Source organism: Lepisosteus oculatus, chromosome 5 (assembly GCF_040954835.1).
Source record: "Lepisosteus oculatus isolate fLepOcu1 chromosome 5, fLepOcu1.hap2, whole genome shotgun sequence".
In the NCBI taxonomy this organism is placed as follows: Eukaryota; Metazoa; Chordata; class Actinopteri; order Semionotiformes; family Lepisosteidae; genus Lepisosteus; species Lepisosteus oculatus.
The window spans coordinates 36440848-36459578 of NC_090700.1; the positions used below are offsets into that span (position 1 = coordinate 36440848).

At 39.9% G+C, this 18731-nt stretch overlaps 1 protein-coding gene and 2 long non-coding RNA genes across 3 annotated transcripts; all 3 read right to left on the reverse strand.

The window, feature by feature from the left end:
* Window positions 1–1198: 1198 nt before the first annotated feature.
* Window positions 1199–9205, reverse strand: LOC102697729 (guanylyl cyclase-activating protein 1). Its single transcript, XM_006628507.3, has 4 exons — window positions 8711–9205; window positions 5273–5422; window positions 4709–4799; window positions 1199–3685 (listed from the first exon to the last, which is right to left on the reverse strand). The coding sequence occupies exons 1-4, from the start codon at window positions 8909–8911 to the stop codon at window positions 3540–3542; spliced, it is 588 nt and encodes a 195-aa protein (XP_006628570.1). The 5' UTR covers window positions 8912–9205; the 3' UTR covers window positions 1199–3539.
* Window positions 9206–11052: 1847 nt separating this feature from the next.
* LOC138239205 (uncharacterized) lies at window positions 11053–13470 on the reverse strand. Its single transcript, XR_011189662.1, has 2 exons — window positions 13295–13470; window positions 11053–11360 (listed from the first exon to the last, which is right to left on the reverse strand). It is a non-coding gene; the product is annotated as an uncharacterized lncRNA (long non-coding RNA).
* A 552-nt stretch (window positions 13471–14022) lies between these two features.
* Window positions 14023–15928, reverse strand: LOC107076851 (uncharacterized). The gene is made up of 3 exons (XR_001477973.1): window positions 15757–15928; window positions 14702–14736; window positions 14023–14212 (listed from the first exon to the last, which is right to left on the reverse strand). It is a non-coding gene; the product is annotated as an uncharacterized lncRNA (long non-coding RNA).
* Between the last annotated feature and the right edge of the window lie 2803 nt (window positions 15929–18731).

Genomic DNA, 18731 nt, shown 5'->3' on the forward strand with positions numbered 1-18731 from the left:
TATTATTAGTCTGAGGTTTTCTGGGTGATTGGGAAGTAAGGCCTCTGAAATGCCTTGTTTGTACATTTTGTAAATATAGTAACTTGTGTGTATAGATTTACAAGTTACATATACAACATATATTTATGTGTGCATGTTTTGTTGTGTGTAGTGTAGTGTTTGTCTTGTCCTTGATAATAATAAATAAATAATAAACATTTGTTTAAACAAGTGTGTCTGGAATATTATCCTTTTCACCAAAGTTGTGCCAGAGAATAAAGAATTCACATGCCTCTAATTATATTATAATTAACCATTTATAATGCTTGGGTATATTCTGCAGAAATCACTTACAAGTTGGGGGTTATGAATAATTATTGTACTTATTGACTCCAGTCAATTCCTGAAATTCACCATTTTCATAGCTCCCCATTTGTAACTATTGTACTGTATGTTTCACTTTAAGGTAATACTCAGAAAACGTCTAAGTCACAGATCCCACATGTCACATTATACATAACAAACACTTATTGCATAGATTTATATTTGTACTGCTTTTACAATGTCACCTGGCAACTGCGCAGGAGAAAAATAAATAAATTAAAGGTGCCACCTGTCTCATACACTGCCACTGCCAATCGCTACAACCAAGTCAAATAAGGTTTGAAAAGTGGAAGTAATGAACTCTTAGCTTCTTACTTTCAGAGTTAGTCACAATCCACCCAGGGAAGCAAAACACAAGAGACGATTAGACGTTAAACTCTGACACAACAACTTTGGACAGCAGCTAAATTAAGTCAGTTCAAGCCAACACCATAGACATTTCTGTCGGCTCCTCTGCCCCTCAGACCTGTCTTTCTGAGTTTCCTGATTTGATATAATCTACCTACGATGGACTAGTCACCTGTCCAGGCTCTACCCTACTTTGTGCCCATTGCTTGCCAGGATAGGTTCTGGCTCCTACACAACCCTGAAGAGGTTAGAAAATGGAAGGATGGATGGATTTAATATAAAAATCCAAACTTTTTTTCCAACATTTTAGTTGCGAACACCTTTTCTCCATAGCTTTCCCAGGACATTCTTTTTCCCCATCTTCTCAGGAGCGTAGACTTTGAAATTTCCCAGATTTTCCGAGGATATGTGGGCTAGCTGAGACCGACTGTACACAAGGCAGGACCGAGGTCTGTGACTTAACAAACTGGGAGCCAAGTCGAGGGGTTTAACTATTATGAATCTTTATTTCAGGAAGAGGTGAGAACAGAGCACTTTTTTACAAGATAGACGTTTAAGATTTACAGACAGGAACTGTAGACCAGGCCGTCAATGTGGTCTGAATGTGGTGTGAATTTCAACCACTCTGTTCAGTAGAAAGATCCATCCATTTTCTAACTTCTTCTTCCAGTTCAGGGTAGCAGGGGGGAGCGGAGCCCATCCTGGCTCTGGGCACAAGGCAGCATACACTCCGGACTGGATGCCAGTGCATCGCAGGGTTCCCACAGACACACACAAACTCCCGGCAGATGGCACCCCAGGTCCAGAAGTGAGCAATGCTAACCATTGTACCACGGTCTCATTACACCAACAATGCATCTTGTTGATTAATCACTTAGAAAATGGATATAAGGATGGTTTTGTTTCCCTACTCATTGCAACTGAAACAATTAGCTTTTAAAATAATAAACAAAGATTATGCATTTGAAATATTGTTTGAATGTGAACATTTTATTAAATTTTGTATCCTTACAACACAGAGTCAGAGAAAGGGACCTGTATACACACTGTTTTGTGCCATTTATCAGTGTAATTTATAATATTGTGAACAGCAGGGACAAAGCCTGCTACTGTACATCAGGGCTATATAAGGTAGTTGTATGCATTTCATCAACAACCTTAAGGATCATGCTTCTTTGACAAAGCCAAACCTTGAGCAAAAATGAATAAAAATCAATATTGAACATCTAAAAGCCTTAACAGGTAGCAGGAGAGGATGTATACATAAAATATCAACACTAATTATACAATAATAAAAGCCTAAAATGTACTGTGTACAGCTTTTGAACATCACAGAAAGTATGACACAAGAAAACCTGACAAGAATAAAATCATAATTGCCTCCGCGGCCTCAAAGATGTAACTCAGCTGAGCTTTCTTTGCATAATATAACTGAGTTACAGTTTCACCATCACCTGGTATACGTCACACATAACCAGAAAAGGCACTTTTCATAACTGCAGCTGTGTCAAAGCCAATCACAGGGCAGTGTGGACAAAGGTTTTAAAAAATTTAATTCTTTTGTTTGTTTTAGGACAGGGGTCTCAGACTCAATTCCCGGAAAAAAATTATAGAACAATTCTAAATATGTCTGATATAGAAAAAATAGGTTAATAGTTTAATTTCCTCCTCAGGCTTGAACAAAACCAGAAGACACAAGGCCCTCCAGGATCTGTGTTTAGGACCCCTGCCTTAGGGATTATCTGACATCAATCACCGCCATCAAGTGTAGGCAACCTTGTCAGTTCCAGTGCATTGTCATTGCAACACTGTCATGTTGATCCCATCAGACCTTTAACTGCATAAGATCCGATTGACCCTGCTGCAGCCAATGACATACATACTGTATCTGAAAGATCAACCAGGATAAAGATCTGGAATGGAACAGAAAAATCAAGATTTCTGATGCCTGACTAGTGTTTCTGCAATTCTGCAGCCGGACATCCTTGAGTCACTGCTTGTGTTTTAGCACCCGTCGTTGATAGTTCAGACACAGAATGTTTAAATAGCAGAAGTCGCTTCCTTTAAAAAACTAGTGTTGATCTCAAGTCCTGGAAGGCTAAAATGTATTTGGGTTTTTGTTCCTCCTCTATTATTAAAAACCTAATTGAGCTACAGTACTTATCATCTTAATTGAACCAATTCTGAAGCTTCGAGAACTTCTTCAAGAACTGGATACTTTTCAAAGTACTTCAGCTACTGATGATTTAAGAAGACCTGTAAAACCTGCTGGATGCTGGCTCACCCTGGAGGACTGCCCCTGTGCACTTATGTTCAATAGCAGGAGAGTCCATCCTGATCCTGAAGGGCTGGCCTGGATTTCTGGGTCTTGTTAAAACATTTTTAATTGGTTCAATCAAGCCAATGATGAGCTGATTTAGGTTTCTAAGAGCTGGGTTTGCAATGAAAATCTAAAGATTAACCTAAAGAAAACCTCCAGCCTTCCTAGAGGAGGGTTGGAAAACCCTGTTATCTAAAAAAAAACCTGACAATAGTCTTCATGAGGTCTCACCCAACAGTCAACATCATCAGACTGTTATCAGCTCTAAAGGAATAATTTGAGAACAAAATGCAGGTCCAGTATTGTAGATGTCAAAACACTACTCCTGCAATGGTCAAGTGTTTAGATTTACACTCAACCTTTTGCAACTCCAACGGATATTTTCTGGTTAAACTGGGTGGAGTACCAGAAGCCTCTTTGGTGAACGGTAGAGATCCACCGATCACTGTCAATGTGATAGGTGGAGCCTCAAACTGTGCAGTGCAGTCTGATTCCTTAGTCAGGACAGTCAGGACGGGGTCGCCTGCTCCTCGTCACCCCCTTCGCCCTGGATCATCTCCATGATGTGCGTGAGGTCAAGGCTCTGGGTCAAGACATCGAGCAGCATGTCGTCGTTCTGGACCCCTTCCATGAACTCCTCCAGCGACAGCTCGCCTGAAACAGACACACCTCTCGTTTAAGCCAGCACCTCCCGCTGTTTGCAGGCTCTCCCAGCGATCTCACAAATAATTGTGAGATCGCTGGGATCAACTCTGCAACACTAAAGGGGAATGTGAACATACACACACCTTTTCTAAATAAATCACTAATGCATCCACTGCCTCTGCAGATTCTATGTTCTTGTGTGTTTTTTCACATTCTGATACTTACATTCAGATGACTTTTAAATCTAAAAGTGTTTGTCTTTCTCAAGAGCATCGGACAAAGTACAAGACGGACTCTGATTCCAAGCTCTCTGACCTTTGCAAGCTGTGTAAGAAGGATACCTTATCCCATCCCTTATCAGAAAGCAGCTTAATTTGGTGAGGGCTGTGATAAACCAGAGACTATTCTGGCAGCCACAGGTGCTGACGGGACTGTGAGCACATGTCCTCTCTCGTACCCAGACCTGATACATGTCCATTGCGAGCCCCAGAGAAAGGGATTGTAAACAAGCACTCAGACCTGGCCAATCAAATCTAAGAGGTGGGATGTTGTTCTCCCAGCACACTCTAAAAAGATGTGTGTCTGATACTCTGATTCGAACCCACAACCCATCAGCTTGCATTCTAGAGCCCTAATCACTACTCAGTGCAGCTGCCTTGTGTTATCTTACATTTTTTGATTCAACAAGTTACACTCTATTCCCAGTTGCACAGTGTATCTTACCTGTGACACTAGATAAAATGTACGTTTTTATGGAAGACATATAATGCTAAAAATGTGGCCAGCTAAGAAAATCATCTGGAAAGCACCATTCATAATGAGAACAAAAACATCTTAAAATCTGTTGAGACAGATTGTACTGTGCATCAGAAAATATGTTTACAGTTTCCTGGGAACCAATGACATACAGTAAGTTCAAATGATGGTGTATTTTATTAAAACAATGCAAGAGGAAGGTATTGCGATTGTTTCTGCAAACCAATATGCTTTTAGTCCCACATGGAATTTCACATTGTTTCTCTGTGTTCTTACCATCGCCATTGATGTCAATCTTGTCAAACACCATGTTGGTAAAGTCCTCCGCTGTCATTTCATGCTTGCAGCCGTTGATCGCTCTGATCGCCTATGGAAGTGAGAGAAAGGAAAAGAATAACACTCTCAAGGGTTGGAACCCCATCAGAAAAGATTGCGTGGTTTGAACAAGGTGTAATGAGTGCACAGCTGCTAGCTTTCACCCCTAACATTACAATCCTGATTCCTGAAACACAAGTTAAAAGTGAACTGAAGTCAAGGTTAAGTGTAGGACAGCATACTGTAGCATTACGACAGCATAGAGCAGCATGATTCAAATCATGCAGATGGGAAGCCATGGAACAGCAACTTCAATGGAGATTGAGGGCATGGATAAGTGCAAGAGACAACTGCAGTTACTGTGTTCCATATCCATTAATGCTACATGGTGCTGTAATTATTTAATAACCACTGAGACTCTATAAATACAACACAAGCTCATATTTACAGAGGTGTTAACATTAATTCCCTGTTACACTTGAGCTTAAAGGAGCAAATTCTAAACCAGCATTAAACCACACGTACCCTGATGATGTTCAGCAGCTCTCCCCTGTCGATACAGCCATTTCCATCCACATCATAGAGCTTGAAGTACCAGCGCAGCTTCTGCTCCACTTTCCCCTTCAGGACCAGACTCAGTGCGGCGACATACTCCATGAAGTCAATATACCCATCCTGCCAAATACACACACCACAGGTCATAGGTCAAGGCTCAAGGTTCAACACAGGCAGAAATAAATTCAACCAACAAGCCTGCACAACCAAAACCAAATAAGCCACACCTTTCAGCGAATTTGCTTCTTTCTTTTCCTCAAGGACTTAATCTTGATAGAGATATCAAATAAAAAACACTTAAAATAAGATGTATGTTATTTTTAAAGCCCAGACCCTGCTTCCCTTTATCAGTTCCTACTTATTTTAATAATAACTGTAGTCTTTTATTGTGTTTTATTACTGAAAAAGGATGTAGGTACTGTTATTATTAATACCAAAATAATTAATAGCACTGTAATAACATTTCAGCCTTTGTTAATCTACATGTTTGTAGCTTGTATTCTGTTATTAAACTTCAGAAAATTAAAGGGGAAAATGAGCACAATGCAGTACGGATGGTAATGAAAGTAAATTAAAATGAAATAAATGAAATGTTTTGATATAATGATAGACACATGTATCAAACCTCCCAGTTTCCTAATAGTGAAAGAGATGCAGAGATGTGTATTTCACTCATTTGGTTGCTAGGACCTTGTGAATAAAAGAAAACAGAAATCGGACTGTGCCATTTATTATTTTTCTTTTTGTCCACCAAGTGTCATTCCCTCGCCTCTCAGATCCATGTATGCACTGATGCCAGTACCTTTTCTTTTCCTGAGATGTTCAGATATAAACTATGCAACTACACAGGTTTTAATTTCCTGATTCCAGGGAAAACAAAAAGGGATTTTCAGAAAAACATAAAAAACACCAGAGAATAGGACCAGATGTCTGTCTGGTGACCTTAATGTTTCAGTGTGTAATAATAAAAAAATAAAGGAATACCAGAGTGCCTGAGTGACAATGGAAAAAAGAGTCATCTCATTCATAAACCGGATTTCCCTGGTATGCTTTCTGGATTGCGACCCCTGATCTTCCTGATCTTCCTGATCAGGCTCTCATCCCACTCCTGAGCTCTTAATACCAATTTAAACCAAAATAGCCGAGCTCAGACAACGGGATTTAACTGTCAAGGGGAAGGGAGCAGGACCAGTGCTCCTTACTGGCAGATCAGTTCTCTGCAAGGCATGCTTTTCCCTGAGGAACACTGCCTCTGGATTGCGGATGCCTTTAGGATTGTGTTTTCAACCTCAATGTCACTCCTGACATGTCTAGCTGACAGACCTGAAACTGGTATGAAAAAGAAATATCAGAAATGATGGTCAAAGACACAAGGCACTTAAGTTCACAAGTAATAAAGACTCCCACAGCCAGTCTGTTCAAAATATGACTCTACTTCTTTCTCAACTCTGGTTCTGACGGGATACACTCTGGCTGCTTGTCTAGGGTGGTTCGGCTCAAACTCTCCCAATCGAACTAATAATCATGCATAAGTTCTTATCTTAGGTGACACTTTCACATCACAGGGCCAGTGTTGCCATACTTTGAAGGATGCAAAAGACAGTCCACACAAAATACTATGGAGTGCACAGCTCTTGGTCTGTGTCTACTGTATGTAAATGCATTTTCATTAAAAAGGGCACATAACTCTGCTTTAAAAAAAGTCTAGTTAAGGAAACAGAAAATTGTTTTACAGAAATCAGCCCCCCATCTTACACATCTTGGCCTCCTGAGATCCAGTAGTACCACAGAATCCATAGACTTCAATTTATGGATTCAGTCACTGGATACAAGTGGATACAACCCAAAGGAGTGAACATAAATCATATATACTGTAACGCTTACGGCCGACAGGCACTGTGCAAGAGCCGGCGTACCAGAGCAGGTGACGTCACCGCCCTTCCCTGTGATAGCAGGACTACAGCTACTGGGCTGTGGAGAGATCTCTCTTTAGCTCACGGGGCTGGGTCACTGCAGAGTGACGCGGGAGTCCCGGGTTCGAGCCCCTGACGGTGGGGGGCCGACCTAATGCGGCAAGGGCGCCCACCTGAGCCCCCGTTGTGTTACAATACTATATGCATGTAAAGTTAATGAACAGAAAACAACAGAAGTTAAGTCTGATAAAGTCATTCTTTTAACCATTTTTGGAAAGTTTTTCAAAGTGGTTGAAGGCAGATTAGGTCTTTGATAACCCACAATAAATTCTAGTTATGTTTGCCCTCAAGGGTTTAAGAAAATCCCTAAGGATTTACTGTATATAAAATATTACTGATTAATTATTACTACTAAATAGTCATTATTATGTACTAATTATATGATATATCATGATATATTATTTTAAAACCAAGGCCTGCTTACCACAAGCATTTCTAAGCAATCATACAGTACATAGGGTTTAAGAATACAGAAAGCCATTAGATACAGTACAAGACTTGCATTGACCTTTTCTATCAAGATACCTGTATAATTTGAAGTTTCTTTGGAGAAGCGCTTGATTATCCATAGACAGGCACTATACACAACATTCTCCGAGTGTAAGGATAGAAACACGAGAAATCTAATGAGACTGGACCAGGGCGGACTGTTCTTAAAGTTTCCTTCTGTGAAAAACAGAAGCCCGCTGAACTTGTTACAATGACTTTGGACTGAGCTGTACTTGAGGGATTAAGGGTACGTCGATCAATTTAGCACTTGAACTACAATTTTTTAAGCATTACATCTGAACAACCTAAGCAGCAATTTTAACTAAATATGAGTGTAACCTTCTGATCACAAGAGGGCGATAACCATCGTGCTAATACAAAGGTCTAGTTCACTACTGGAAAACTGTACCACCACTGGTATCTTCACAATCGATATTAATAATGCGCTACACTACAGTGATCTATCGCTGTATCTATTACGCACCGAGAACTGCGTTTTTTTTATCGAGTCCAATTGCACAACACCAAACGGTTATCATGCTGACACTCTAAAACAGCCGAAATACCAGTAAGCCGGGGTGTGTAAAGAATTTTTCAACGCTTTTGTAAGACTGCATTTTTTCCAGACTTAAAAGGAGACAGAAAGTGATGACTATCTCATAGTATTAGTAATAGCATTTTTTGTCATTAGTGCTTTCTTTAATAAACGTTTACATTACATCACCTACACTTACAAACGTAGCGTCCCTGCAGCCGCTTTTTCTTCTAAGACAAACTGGCGCAGAGAATTCTCAAGCTCCCAGCTGCGCTCCGAACGCTTTCGTTAGCTGCTAAAACTACAATGATTGGGTTAGCTTCTCATCTAACAACGTTGCGGGGTCTGTCTTACAGGTATCAGGACATACAGTATGTACTGCTGAAAGAATAATAACAAAAAGTTCCTTACGCCATTCATATCGAACGTGTCAAACATTTGTTCAACGTAGGCATTGGAAGAGGCAGAGAGATTCTTCAATCCGAAGAACTGCTTGAATTCGTAAAGCGTCAGCTGTCCGGAAGGGCACTCGATCATGAACTTCTTGTACCACTGGTGTATCTCACAGGCGGTCAGCTCCTCTACCGATGTGCCGCTGTTTGCATTCCCCATAGCCTTGTCTCGTGGTCTTACAGCGCAGGACGGCGAAACGTTTAGACGTCAATACAAAATCAGTCAAATTAAGACTCTACACCCAAATCCGTCGTTATATTCTCCAGCTCACTCCCCTCTCAAAACCACCAGTATTTGGTCTTGAGGTATTACTAAATGTCTAAATGTGTAACAATAGGTTATTGTTAAGGTGCTTTGTCTCAGCACTGTGTCTGTACCACTGCAGTCGGTTCTGTGTTCTTCAGAGCACTTTGAGCTAAGACGCGCTGCCAGAAAGATGCAAAGCAATTAAGAAGGATTTAGAAGTCCTCTTATTCTCCCATGACCAATCAAAGGCCTGTGCGACTACTGAACTATCTTTAGCAATAAACTGGGCAAAATCGGAAACTTGGCCGCGATTAGCAAGGGACAACCAACCACGGATTTACACACTGATTAATCCTCAAATCCAGTCACAGGCTTTCTAACGCAGTTTTGTTTTTAAATGAGGGTAAACCGTCATTACAGGTAGATGCAGCGCTTAATGGAAAGAAAGACTCTCTTGTTCTCTAACAAAGAAAGCAAAGCATATGTTGAGAAATGGAGAACATGAAGAAATCGGCACTCCACAGTAACAATAAAAATAAGTGTAATGCATTCAAATTAAAGTACAAAATGGAAGCATCCCTGATTTATATTCTGGGCTCAGCACAGTGGTAGAGTGGTATTTTGGGTTTCGTTTTTCGTGATTTACCTTAGGCTCCATGTGAGTCACTCTCACCAGGAATACGCAGCTTCCTGGTGATGGATAACGGATGGATGTCAGGTGAATCTGAAACCATATTACTTCTCAGGCCACTTATTTGCCCTGGAGCTTCTTGTACTCCATTGACGTGAGCATCTCTAAGATCATGAGAGCAACCGGTGTGTGTGGAACACTGCTGCACATTTTTTATGAATCAGTGGTGGCAGCGGCCATCTTCTACGCTGTTGTGTGCCTGGGGCAGCAGCATCATGGCAAGAGATGTAAATAGACTCAATAATCTCCTCAAGAAGGCTGGCTCTGTGTTGGGGCTGAGCCTTGACCCCCTGGAGGTGGTGGCTGAGAGGAGAATGCTGACCAAGCTCACAGTCATCATTAACAACACCTCTCATCCACTACATGGGACTGTTACTAGACAGCGGAGCACTTTTAGTAACAGACTGCTCCAGCTACGGTGTTCAAGGGAACGTTTCCGCAGGTCCTTCCTCCCAGCGGCTGTCAGGGTGTGTAACACTGCCCTAGGCTAGGCCTGTTATCTCTTTTGGTCATCTATGGACAGCATGTTGCACTCATGTACATTTGGACATTGCATTCATATATTGTTCTTACTGTGGTATTTTCAATTTGTACATACCTACTGTATGTGCTTTTTGCACATCTTTTATTGTTTTACAGTGACTATTAGCATATTTCGCACACATCTATTTTGCTAACTATTTAATTTAGTATTCTATATACTTATTTTATCACTCTAATGTTGTGTTTATTTTTAATTTTAGCCTTTCTCGATGTCTGTCTTGTCTTTCTTGTGCTGGGCTGCTGTAACGCCTCACTTTCCCTTCAGGATTAATAAAGTCTTACCTTATCTCATCTAACAGAAAGATACCAACGCAGCAAAATGTCTGTTGGCCACATCCTGCGCTAAATCCATCTCTGCGTTTTCTTACCACCTCTTCCAATTCAGGAGCCGGAGCCTCTCCTGCCAAGCAGCTGGCACAAGGGAGGACACATCCTGGACACGACACCAGCCCATCACAGGCACAAACATGCACACACTCGCAACTAGGGCCAATCTTCCCAGAAGCCCATTTACCTAGCAGTATGTTTTTGGATTCTGGGAGGAAACCATAAAAAAACACAGGAAGAAAATACAACCTCCACAGAGGTAGCACCCCAGGAATACACAGGGGCCGGTTCACTCATCCCTGGGCAACCTTCCCTCTCCACACCCTAGAACAGTCCAGGTCCAATTCTATGTCATAACTTAAGCGAGTCCCTGTTAGCATCGTGTGTATTGCCGTGGTGCCCCTCCAGAGCAAATCAATTCAATAAGCTGTGATAAAATAAAACAGCACAGAATATTCAAAATATTTGGCGACAGGAACCTATGCAAAATGTGTTTGTTGTAGCAGGAGTCTCAATTTATTCTTGTTCAATGTTTCTGGGCGGAATCCCTGTGCGCCTCTTCTTGTGAGTCCAGCGGGAGGCGCTCTCTCTCCTTGGGGGTGTTCAGCACTCCCTGTGCTCTGGTCTGGGGTTCGCAGGGGGAGTGGGGGTGAGATAACGCCTATCCAAGACCGTAGCCTTTCCTGAGTCACTCCTCTGCCTCCTGGCCCAGGAGAAAATGAGAAGGTCTATCTGTTTGTCCACCACCTTGTTCCTGCTGGCGTTGACCGGGGCGATTGTTTTCACTGGGTTCCTCCACACCTGAGGACAAAAGAGAAGCTGCACTAAGTTGTTACAGCTTCACCAGCTACACTTGTTCAATACTCATCAACAATAAAAGTTGCAAAAACGCAGGCAGGGATCAATCTGTGGTTTGCCTATACATACTGTACAATAGCTTGCTGTATTTACCTTGCTGTTTTAACACCCTTTTTACTCCCTTCTCGGTTTAGCAAACTGCAACAGAATCTTTAAAGTGTGTCTGTGCATGTTAGTGAACTAGCATGCTACACAGAATGTCTTAGACATTTTGCTCCTCTCTTTTTACTGGTTTTTCCTTCTTTATGGGGAAACAGTTCTATTGTGAAGGAACAAGTAAATGCTTAACCCATGCTGAAAAGAAAAGAAAGGAAACATTTGGTAGCACAACTACGGAAGCTTATTAGTGCCACGGAAAAAAAAAATAATTCTTTTATATGAGATAGTATCTCGTTTATACGAGAAACGTATTGCATTTATACGATAAAAATCTATCGTTTATATGATTATGTTTTCCGTTTAAACACAATAGTTAATTTAACGTAGGTTTGGAAAGCCATGTGATGTAGACTTGTCATAGAAACGGCGAAAACAGTGCATGTTTAACCTGGGAATGCTCACTGACATGGTGTTGTACTTCATGTATACAAAAAAAAAAACAGAACAGGCGCTTCTTTTTTTCCCCAAAAGAGGAGTGTGAGGATTCTACTGCAGTTAAAGTCAATGCTACCATGTACGGAACAATATTATTGCATATACAGTACAATGCAATATACAGTATTAATATACAGTAGTAGGCAACATTGTTCACAAATTGAAAAACTGAGTTTAAACTGAATAATTTTCTCGTATAAACGAAATACTTTTTGGTATAAACACAATAATTTTCTTATATAAATGAGATACTCTTCTCATATAAACGAGACTCTATCTCGTATAAACGAGTTCATGTTCATGTTTTTTTATCCGTGGTGCTAATAAACTTCCGTACACAACACTAGTTTGCCTTGATTTACTGTGATCGAAATTCTACAGATACTTGACAAAGATTAAAGATTATTAAATGACAAACTTGGTTTCTTAAACTATTGATAACAATCAGAGTTGTTAAAATGTTAATGGTGACTTACAGTAAATTAATCATGTTCATAATTATCATATTTTAACTCCTGGCTATGATTAAGATACTGTATCTCAAGCTTTTGCACAATAGTGTATCTGATCAGCTGTATCAATCATTCGTGATCCTGGCCCTGTAGTAATCTACCCCAGTGTCTACTGCTTTTTGTTCCAACTGGGCTCTTAATTACCCGTGCTAATTTATTTCTATCCGAAACATTTTTGGAATTGTTCTCTCAGCTGTTAAAAAGCTGAATTGGATTTGTGATCAGTATGAACCCTGTGCCTTGTGGTGAGTTCCAGGGCTGCCCTCCTTCAGGTGTACTGTAATAGCTGAAATATAACCCACTGGAAGGATGAGCTCTGACTTCACTGTGGGAGTGTGTGATACAGGGTCAATCCCCCCTGTGTCTGCTCATTATTCGTCAATCACCTATTGAGAGCTGTTTAGTCAGAAATTAGGGTTTTAATTCAAAAAGTGTTTAAGAGTTACAGCATAAGATTGTCTGTGCAGACATTGTTGGAAATAACATACATTAGGCCTGATTGTTGCCACAATGTCCTGCAAGATAAAGACATGAAGCACATGGAGGTGAAAAGGTGCTTTACATAACTTTTGACTTCAGAGAGAGCAATTTAATCTTTGGCATTCGGCATACAGTATGTCTCGGTCACAGCAGTTTAATGGGAGATGTCTTTCAACCTAAATCCCTTTCCAGTGAATCCTTTATTCCTGGGAAAACATCACCTTATATTAACCTTAAATGCCTGTGTGGCTCTCCTCTAATCCTCTTGTTAAAAACATTATGATGTCATACCTGGCTGTTCCTCATTGTAGCTCCGCCTCTTGTCATCAGCATTATGGTGATCTAAGCAATGGGGAAAGACCCCCTCCTCCCCTTTTGAACTTAACGACTTATACGCTTAAAGGTCTTTCTCACTTCAGAAACAAATCTCTCTTGCTCTGTCCCTCTGTGCTCCAGCCTCTCTCTCCTACAGTGCTTGGGACATCACGTACTTAGTGACATCACAAAGAGACATGACATCGCACTGTATGACATAATCCATTTTCCACCCCAGCTGCACTGACAGCAAGGACCCTCTGTACTTTAAAAGCAGCCTATTTAAAAGGCAGCTAGCTTATCAGAAAATACCAAATTAAAAAGCATAAAAAGATGCATTTTGGTGATCACTTTCCTCTTAAACCACTCTAATATATATTAAAGCTATATATTTAAAAGTACTGGATATCACCCCATATGCACTAAGCACAATGCTGCTTTACATAAGAGAAGTCTTGTTATCTTTCCATTGATTCTCACTGTATATCTTACACACTGAATTGAAACTGTCTAACCTGATTCTCAGACCTGACAAGACAAATGTCTAACTTCTTCATTCTCTGCAGTCTGTCCCTTCACGTTCAGTTACATTCATGCTCACATCTAATAAAATTAGAGATATAAAACTGGCTTTTGTATTCAAGACTTTATTTTATTGGCTTTAATGAGTTATTGTTTGACTGACAATGTGGAGTGGCAAAGAAAGAGTAATCTGTCAATTAATGTATAAATAAGAAAAGAAAATGAGCAAGCATCTGAACTTGCTGAGAATAAGTAAAATACACATCCTCATGCCTTTTATCACACTATTGTGCCACAATCTGCAAAAAGACCTGACTTTTTGCCATTAAAAACTTTCAGAATTGGGAGCTATACATGCCACAGCTGCTTGTCCTGCAAAAAACAAAAAGGAGTGAGTCTTAGTTTTGTTGCACACCTGTTTTCAACTTGGGGAAATCTACAGACATCTGGAGTAGAATCAAAACAGGCAGAAAATTTTCTAATTGCCAATATTACTTAAAATACCACCATATGTCTATAGAAAGTCAATGAAACTGATTTCAGATTTATTCATCTGGTGGTCGGTTTGTTAAAATAGTGTCCCAGGAATAGCAAAAGCCTAATATCTTGATCCTGTTTGAAAGAAAATATCTCTAAACCCACTTCTGTTTGAATATCTTACAGATAAATTAAATAAATAGCATTGCATTCATAGGGCTTTTTGTATTTGGCTTTTCAAATAACACAATACAGGGATCATGATAAGCAGGAGATACCATATTTTATCCCATATTGTCATTGCCAAATATTAGTGAATTAGAATTCACTTCTCACTAATAACTGGAGTGCAAATACTGTTTTTTTTATTTTTTTAAGGCCTACCATTTCCATTTTCTTCATGTTCTATCTTGTTGCATCTGCAAATGAGAAGGGCTGTAACTAAACCAATCAAACATATTCAGCACAAGCTGAACACACAATCAAACACATATTCAGCACATATTCAGCCAAACTTCTGAAAAAGACTACCTTTACACAAAACAAAAAGACCAAGCAAAAACAAAAACAAAAACCAATGTGAACAGAGTAATCTGATCATCTTTTCGTAGTTGACTTTTTACTCTCAGTTTAAGAAGCAGTACAAAATCATTAATTCATTGCAGCACCATGACCAACTCAAAGACGTTCAGACAATATATTTTCTCACATTGCACAGCTGAATGTGTTAAATTAAATGAGTCTACACAGGCTTTACACAGCTTTTCAAACATGAAAATGGTTTGGGGAAAAGATTCCTGAGAAGCAAAAGCAAAATGCGTCAGGATGTACAGTATTGCTTCTTTCAAAAACAGTAGGTAACAAATTGATCCTAAGTAAACACAGACTGGAGCTGGCAGTGATACATGACCTCGCCCAGACAAAGACTTCCTCTTTGGAGGAACAATCATGTGTGCACAGGCGCTAAAACAAAAACGCATTTAAACAAGGAAACAGGCAAGGAGTGAAGAGATTGCAGCATAACGGCCTTCTGAAGGAACACCTCCAGGGTGCAGCAGCTCAGTGGAGTGAGTAAATACTTCCACCCTTGCTTCAAATCCAAAATGAAGAGCTTCCGGACAGAGGTGAAAAGAACGTAGAAACCTCAACCACAATACAGACAGCCTCAAAATAGACTCATCACTGTTTTATGCACATTAAAGTATGTGTATTTTGGGTATTGATTAAATGCTTAAATAAATGAGTGTTGATGATTGAATGTGATTCTGTAATGAACTGATTCAGTGTTCATGCTACAACCTAAGTCACTTGAGTGTGTTTGTGTTTGTTGATCTATGTGTAAAAAATCAATAAAAATGGAGATTACAAACATTCTACATACAATGTACTACTTCTACTACCTTGTACTACTTCTAATGGTGAACACAGATGCAACTAACCTGCAGCCTTCCCAGTTGATCCTCTGCCAATCAAACAAATGTCAGTGCACCTTCTGCAGAAAGATTGTTATTTGTCTGTTTTGAATTCTTTGTAAATGCTTTCTTTTGATTCTCAGTATACTATTAATTAGCAATTATAATAAATCTCTTCAAAGTGAATAACTAAAAAGGAAATAATGATTTTGCCAAAATACAGCAAGTTTTGAGATATATAATTTCACTGTTTGTTTTTTGAACAACCACAACAATTTCTACAATGCAGCCAATGTAACCTGGGAGTCCTGTGTGAGGTGTACATTCTAGACATGCTTCTTACTGCAGTTTGAAGAACAGGAACAGTAGGTCTGAATTCCATCTCCAAGGAGACAAGGGAGGGCTTTGTTTTTTTTTCTCTTCACAAATCAAGAAAAAAAGAGAATGCCTGTCATTCTTTCGTTATGTCAGCACAAAGGGAGGGGTATTGCTGATCTAGTCTGAAGGCGAGAGAGTCATGATACTGTATGAGATTGCTGGTGCTTCAGGTACATCTAGAAAGCCAGAAGGAGAACAGAGTAACCTCCATAATATTGGAATTACTGTTAAGTAAGACTGAGAAGTTGGTCATTATGATGGACTATAGCCCAGTCCCAACAGAGCCTTTAGGAACCTAGTAACACCATGTAAAACTGAATTCAGTACTACTAGTTTTGGTGGCAATATTAAACTGTGGTTGTTTACTGATTATGGTTCATTACTAGAAATCAAACATACTGTAGTCCTGAGGTAAAATGGTAGCAGCCTTGTGGTTTATAAGGCTGAACCTTCTTCTTGGTTATGTTTTTCAAGAATTCGAAAACGCAAGTCATTACTTGCCAACTTTTCTGGTTTGGCCCTGCTTTTCTTTTAGGGCAGATTTCAGTGACAAATGCCAGATTGCTGGCTACATGTGTCAAGAAGAAGAAAATAAAGTGACGGAGTGACAGACAGGTCATTCTTTACAGCTCTCGCATTACATTATCCCAGAAGCCATTAAGGGAATGGAAAACTTCCCTGCTCTTGTGTGTCAGTGAACTATGGAAAAAAGCACCTATTTATCCCAAAAGCTAATCCTTAAGAACACGGACGACATAGGCCATTACTGCTGTCTGCTTTCTATATCCTCTGAAAGTAGGATTGAAGTGTATAAGAAGCCGATAAGCTGCTCTATTATAAGCTCTTCCTCTTTTGTCGCCCACTCTCCTTCTTTTCCTCCTTCTATCTAATTTGTCCTCCTCATTCCTTACTGTCTTTGTGCCCTTTTGACCTTAGCAAATGCCATTTAATTTAATCATTTCATCCTTCTGCTCTTTTTCATCTTTGTCAGCCTGTGTCATTCCATTGATTTGACAGCTCTCCCCTGGCATTAAGCTCTGCCAAATGTGCTCTGATGCCTACAGTATGTCCAGCTAGTGCAAAGGTGTGCACAGACACGGTTTGAATTGGACTGCACCATTCTAGAAATAAATAATTGCTCAACTATGAATATTATGTTACATGAACATATATATATATTTTACCATTGGAATTCTAGCTCCAAACAAAAGCTGTTGCCGACGTTTTTATACATCATATAACTGTTAAAGGCCTATGTGAAAAGTCTGCCCACATGCAATCCTAATTTAACAGGACCATACAGTGCTTGCACTACTGCAGTGATATGAGAGAAGGGCCCGAGGCCTAAAAGGCTAACCACCCGAACCTGGATAAGTCCTTATTTTTAGAAGTAGTTTGAATTAGTTTCTTTAAAAAAGATAAGAAGGTGTGATATTGCCATAATTAGTAACCTATAAACTCATATGGCAGCTGACTGAGTGTAGTAGTCTCAACACAATTTCTGTTCTGCAGTTTTTGAACTATTTCCTACTGGGACTGATCTACGATAGCTATTTGAATACATAGTAGTGAATAATATCACAACAAATATAAGCTGTTCCATTTTTCACACTTTATTCCTTTCTTTTTTTACTTTTAAGTGCTGTTCCTTAATTATTCTGGACAATTTGGCATTTCACTGTTGAATTTTTAGAGAACATAAGCAAGTTATTTACAAAAATACTGCTTTAATAAAAATTGAAATGTCTCAGAAGAATTGTGTTCCCCTACTAGGTCCCTTTAAATGTTTCCCCATAGTAGAGGTTAAATGGCAACTGCAGCTCGTTCTCAGACCGGATGGGGCAAGGCAGAAGTGTCTGTAAATTTTCTATATCTCGATCACCTTAGCAGCTGAGGGAGAAAGCAGCTGGTTTAGTTTGTTAAAAGTTGGACTGAAAACTTGCATACTCACCAGCCCTTCAGGATCAGGACTGGTGACCCCTAGTACAAGGCCACAGCTTATAAATTACAAGTCCAAGGACCTCACAGATCCTGGTTTTCAATCCAGCTCAGTGCTCGGTTGTTTAAGCATGTTATTAGTTCAATGAAGTGGTTAACTCTCTCAAGGTTCCCATCTACTCAATTGGAGACTAAGTGACTTAAAAATATAATAGTAGGAAACCTTTCACACATATGAGAGCTGTGAATTATAATTCCCTTATCAGTTCAATTAAAGATTCACATCCATTATGAAAAGCAGCAGATGTGAGGGTTTAAAGACTGAAATTGGGAGCCCCTGTTCTGTACAGTATTGAGGGGAACAGAGCTAAGCATGATTTGACTGGAATCTTTAAAGTCTGCTGTGGTTTGGGAGAGGAATGCATCCCTGGCAATGCTCTGGTGTGAAGTGGGAATGAAGAACAAAGTTAATGTGCTCCTCTAGACAATAGGCATCAGTCAGGAATTCAGCTCTCAGTGACCTCTAGTGCATACTTATTTCTATCTAGTGATCCACAGCCCAGGCCTCTCATGTTTCACCAGATTGCACTTTCAGTTCTTTTTTTACCAAAAAGGAAACCTGACTCTGGCCCCTGCCAAGTGGCACAATGATTTTAGACAACTGTTTAAATTCAACAACCGGCACT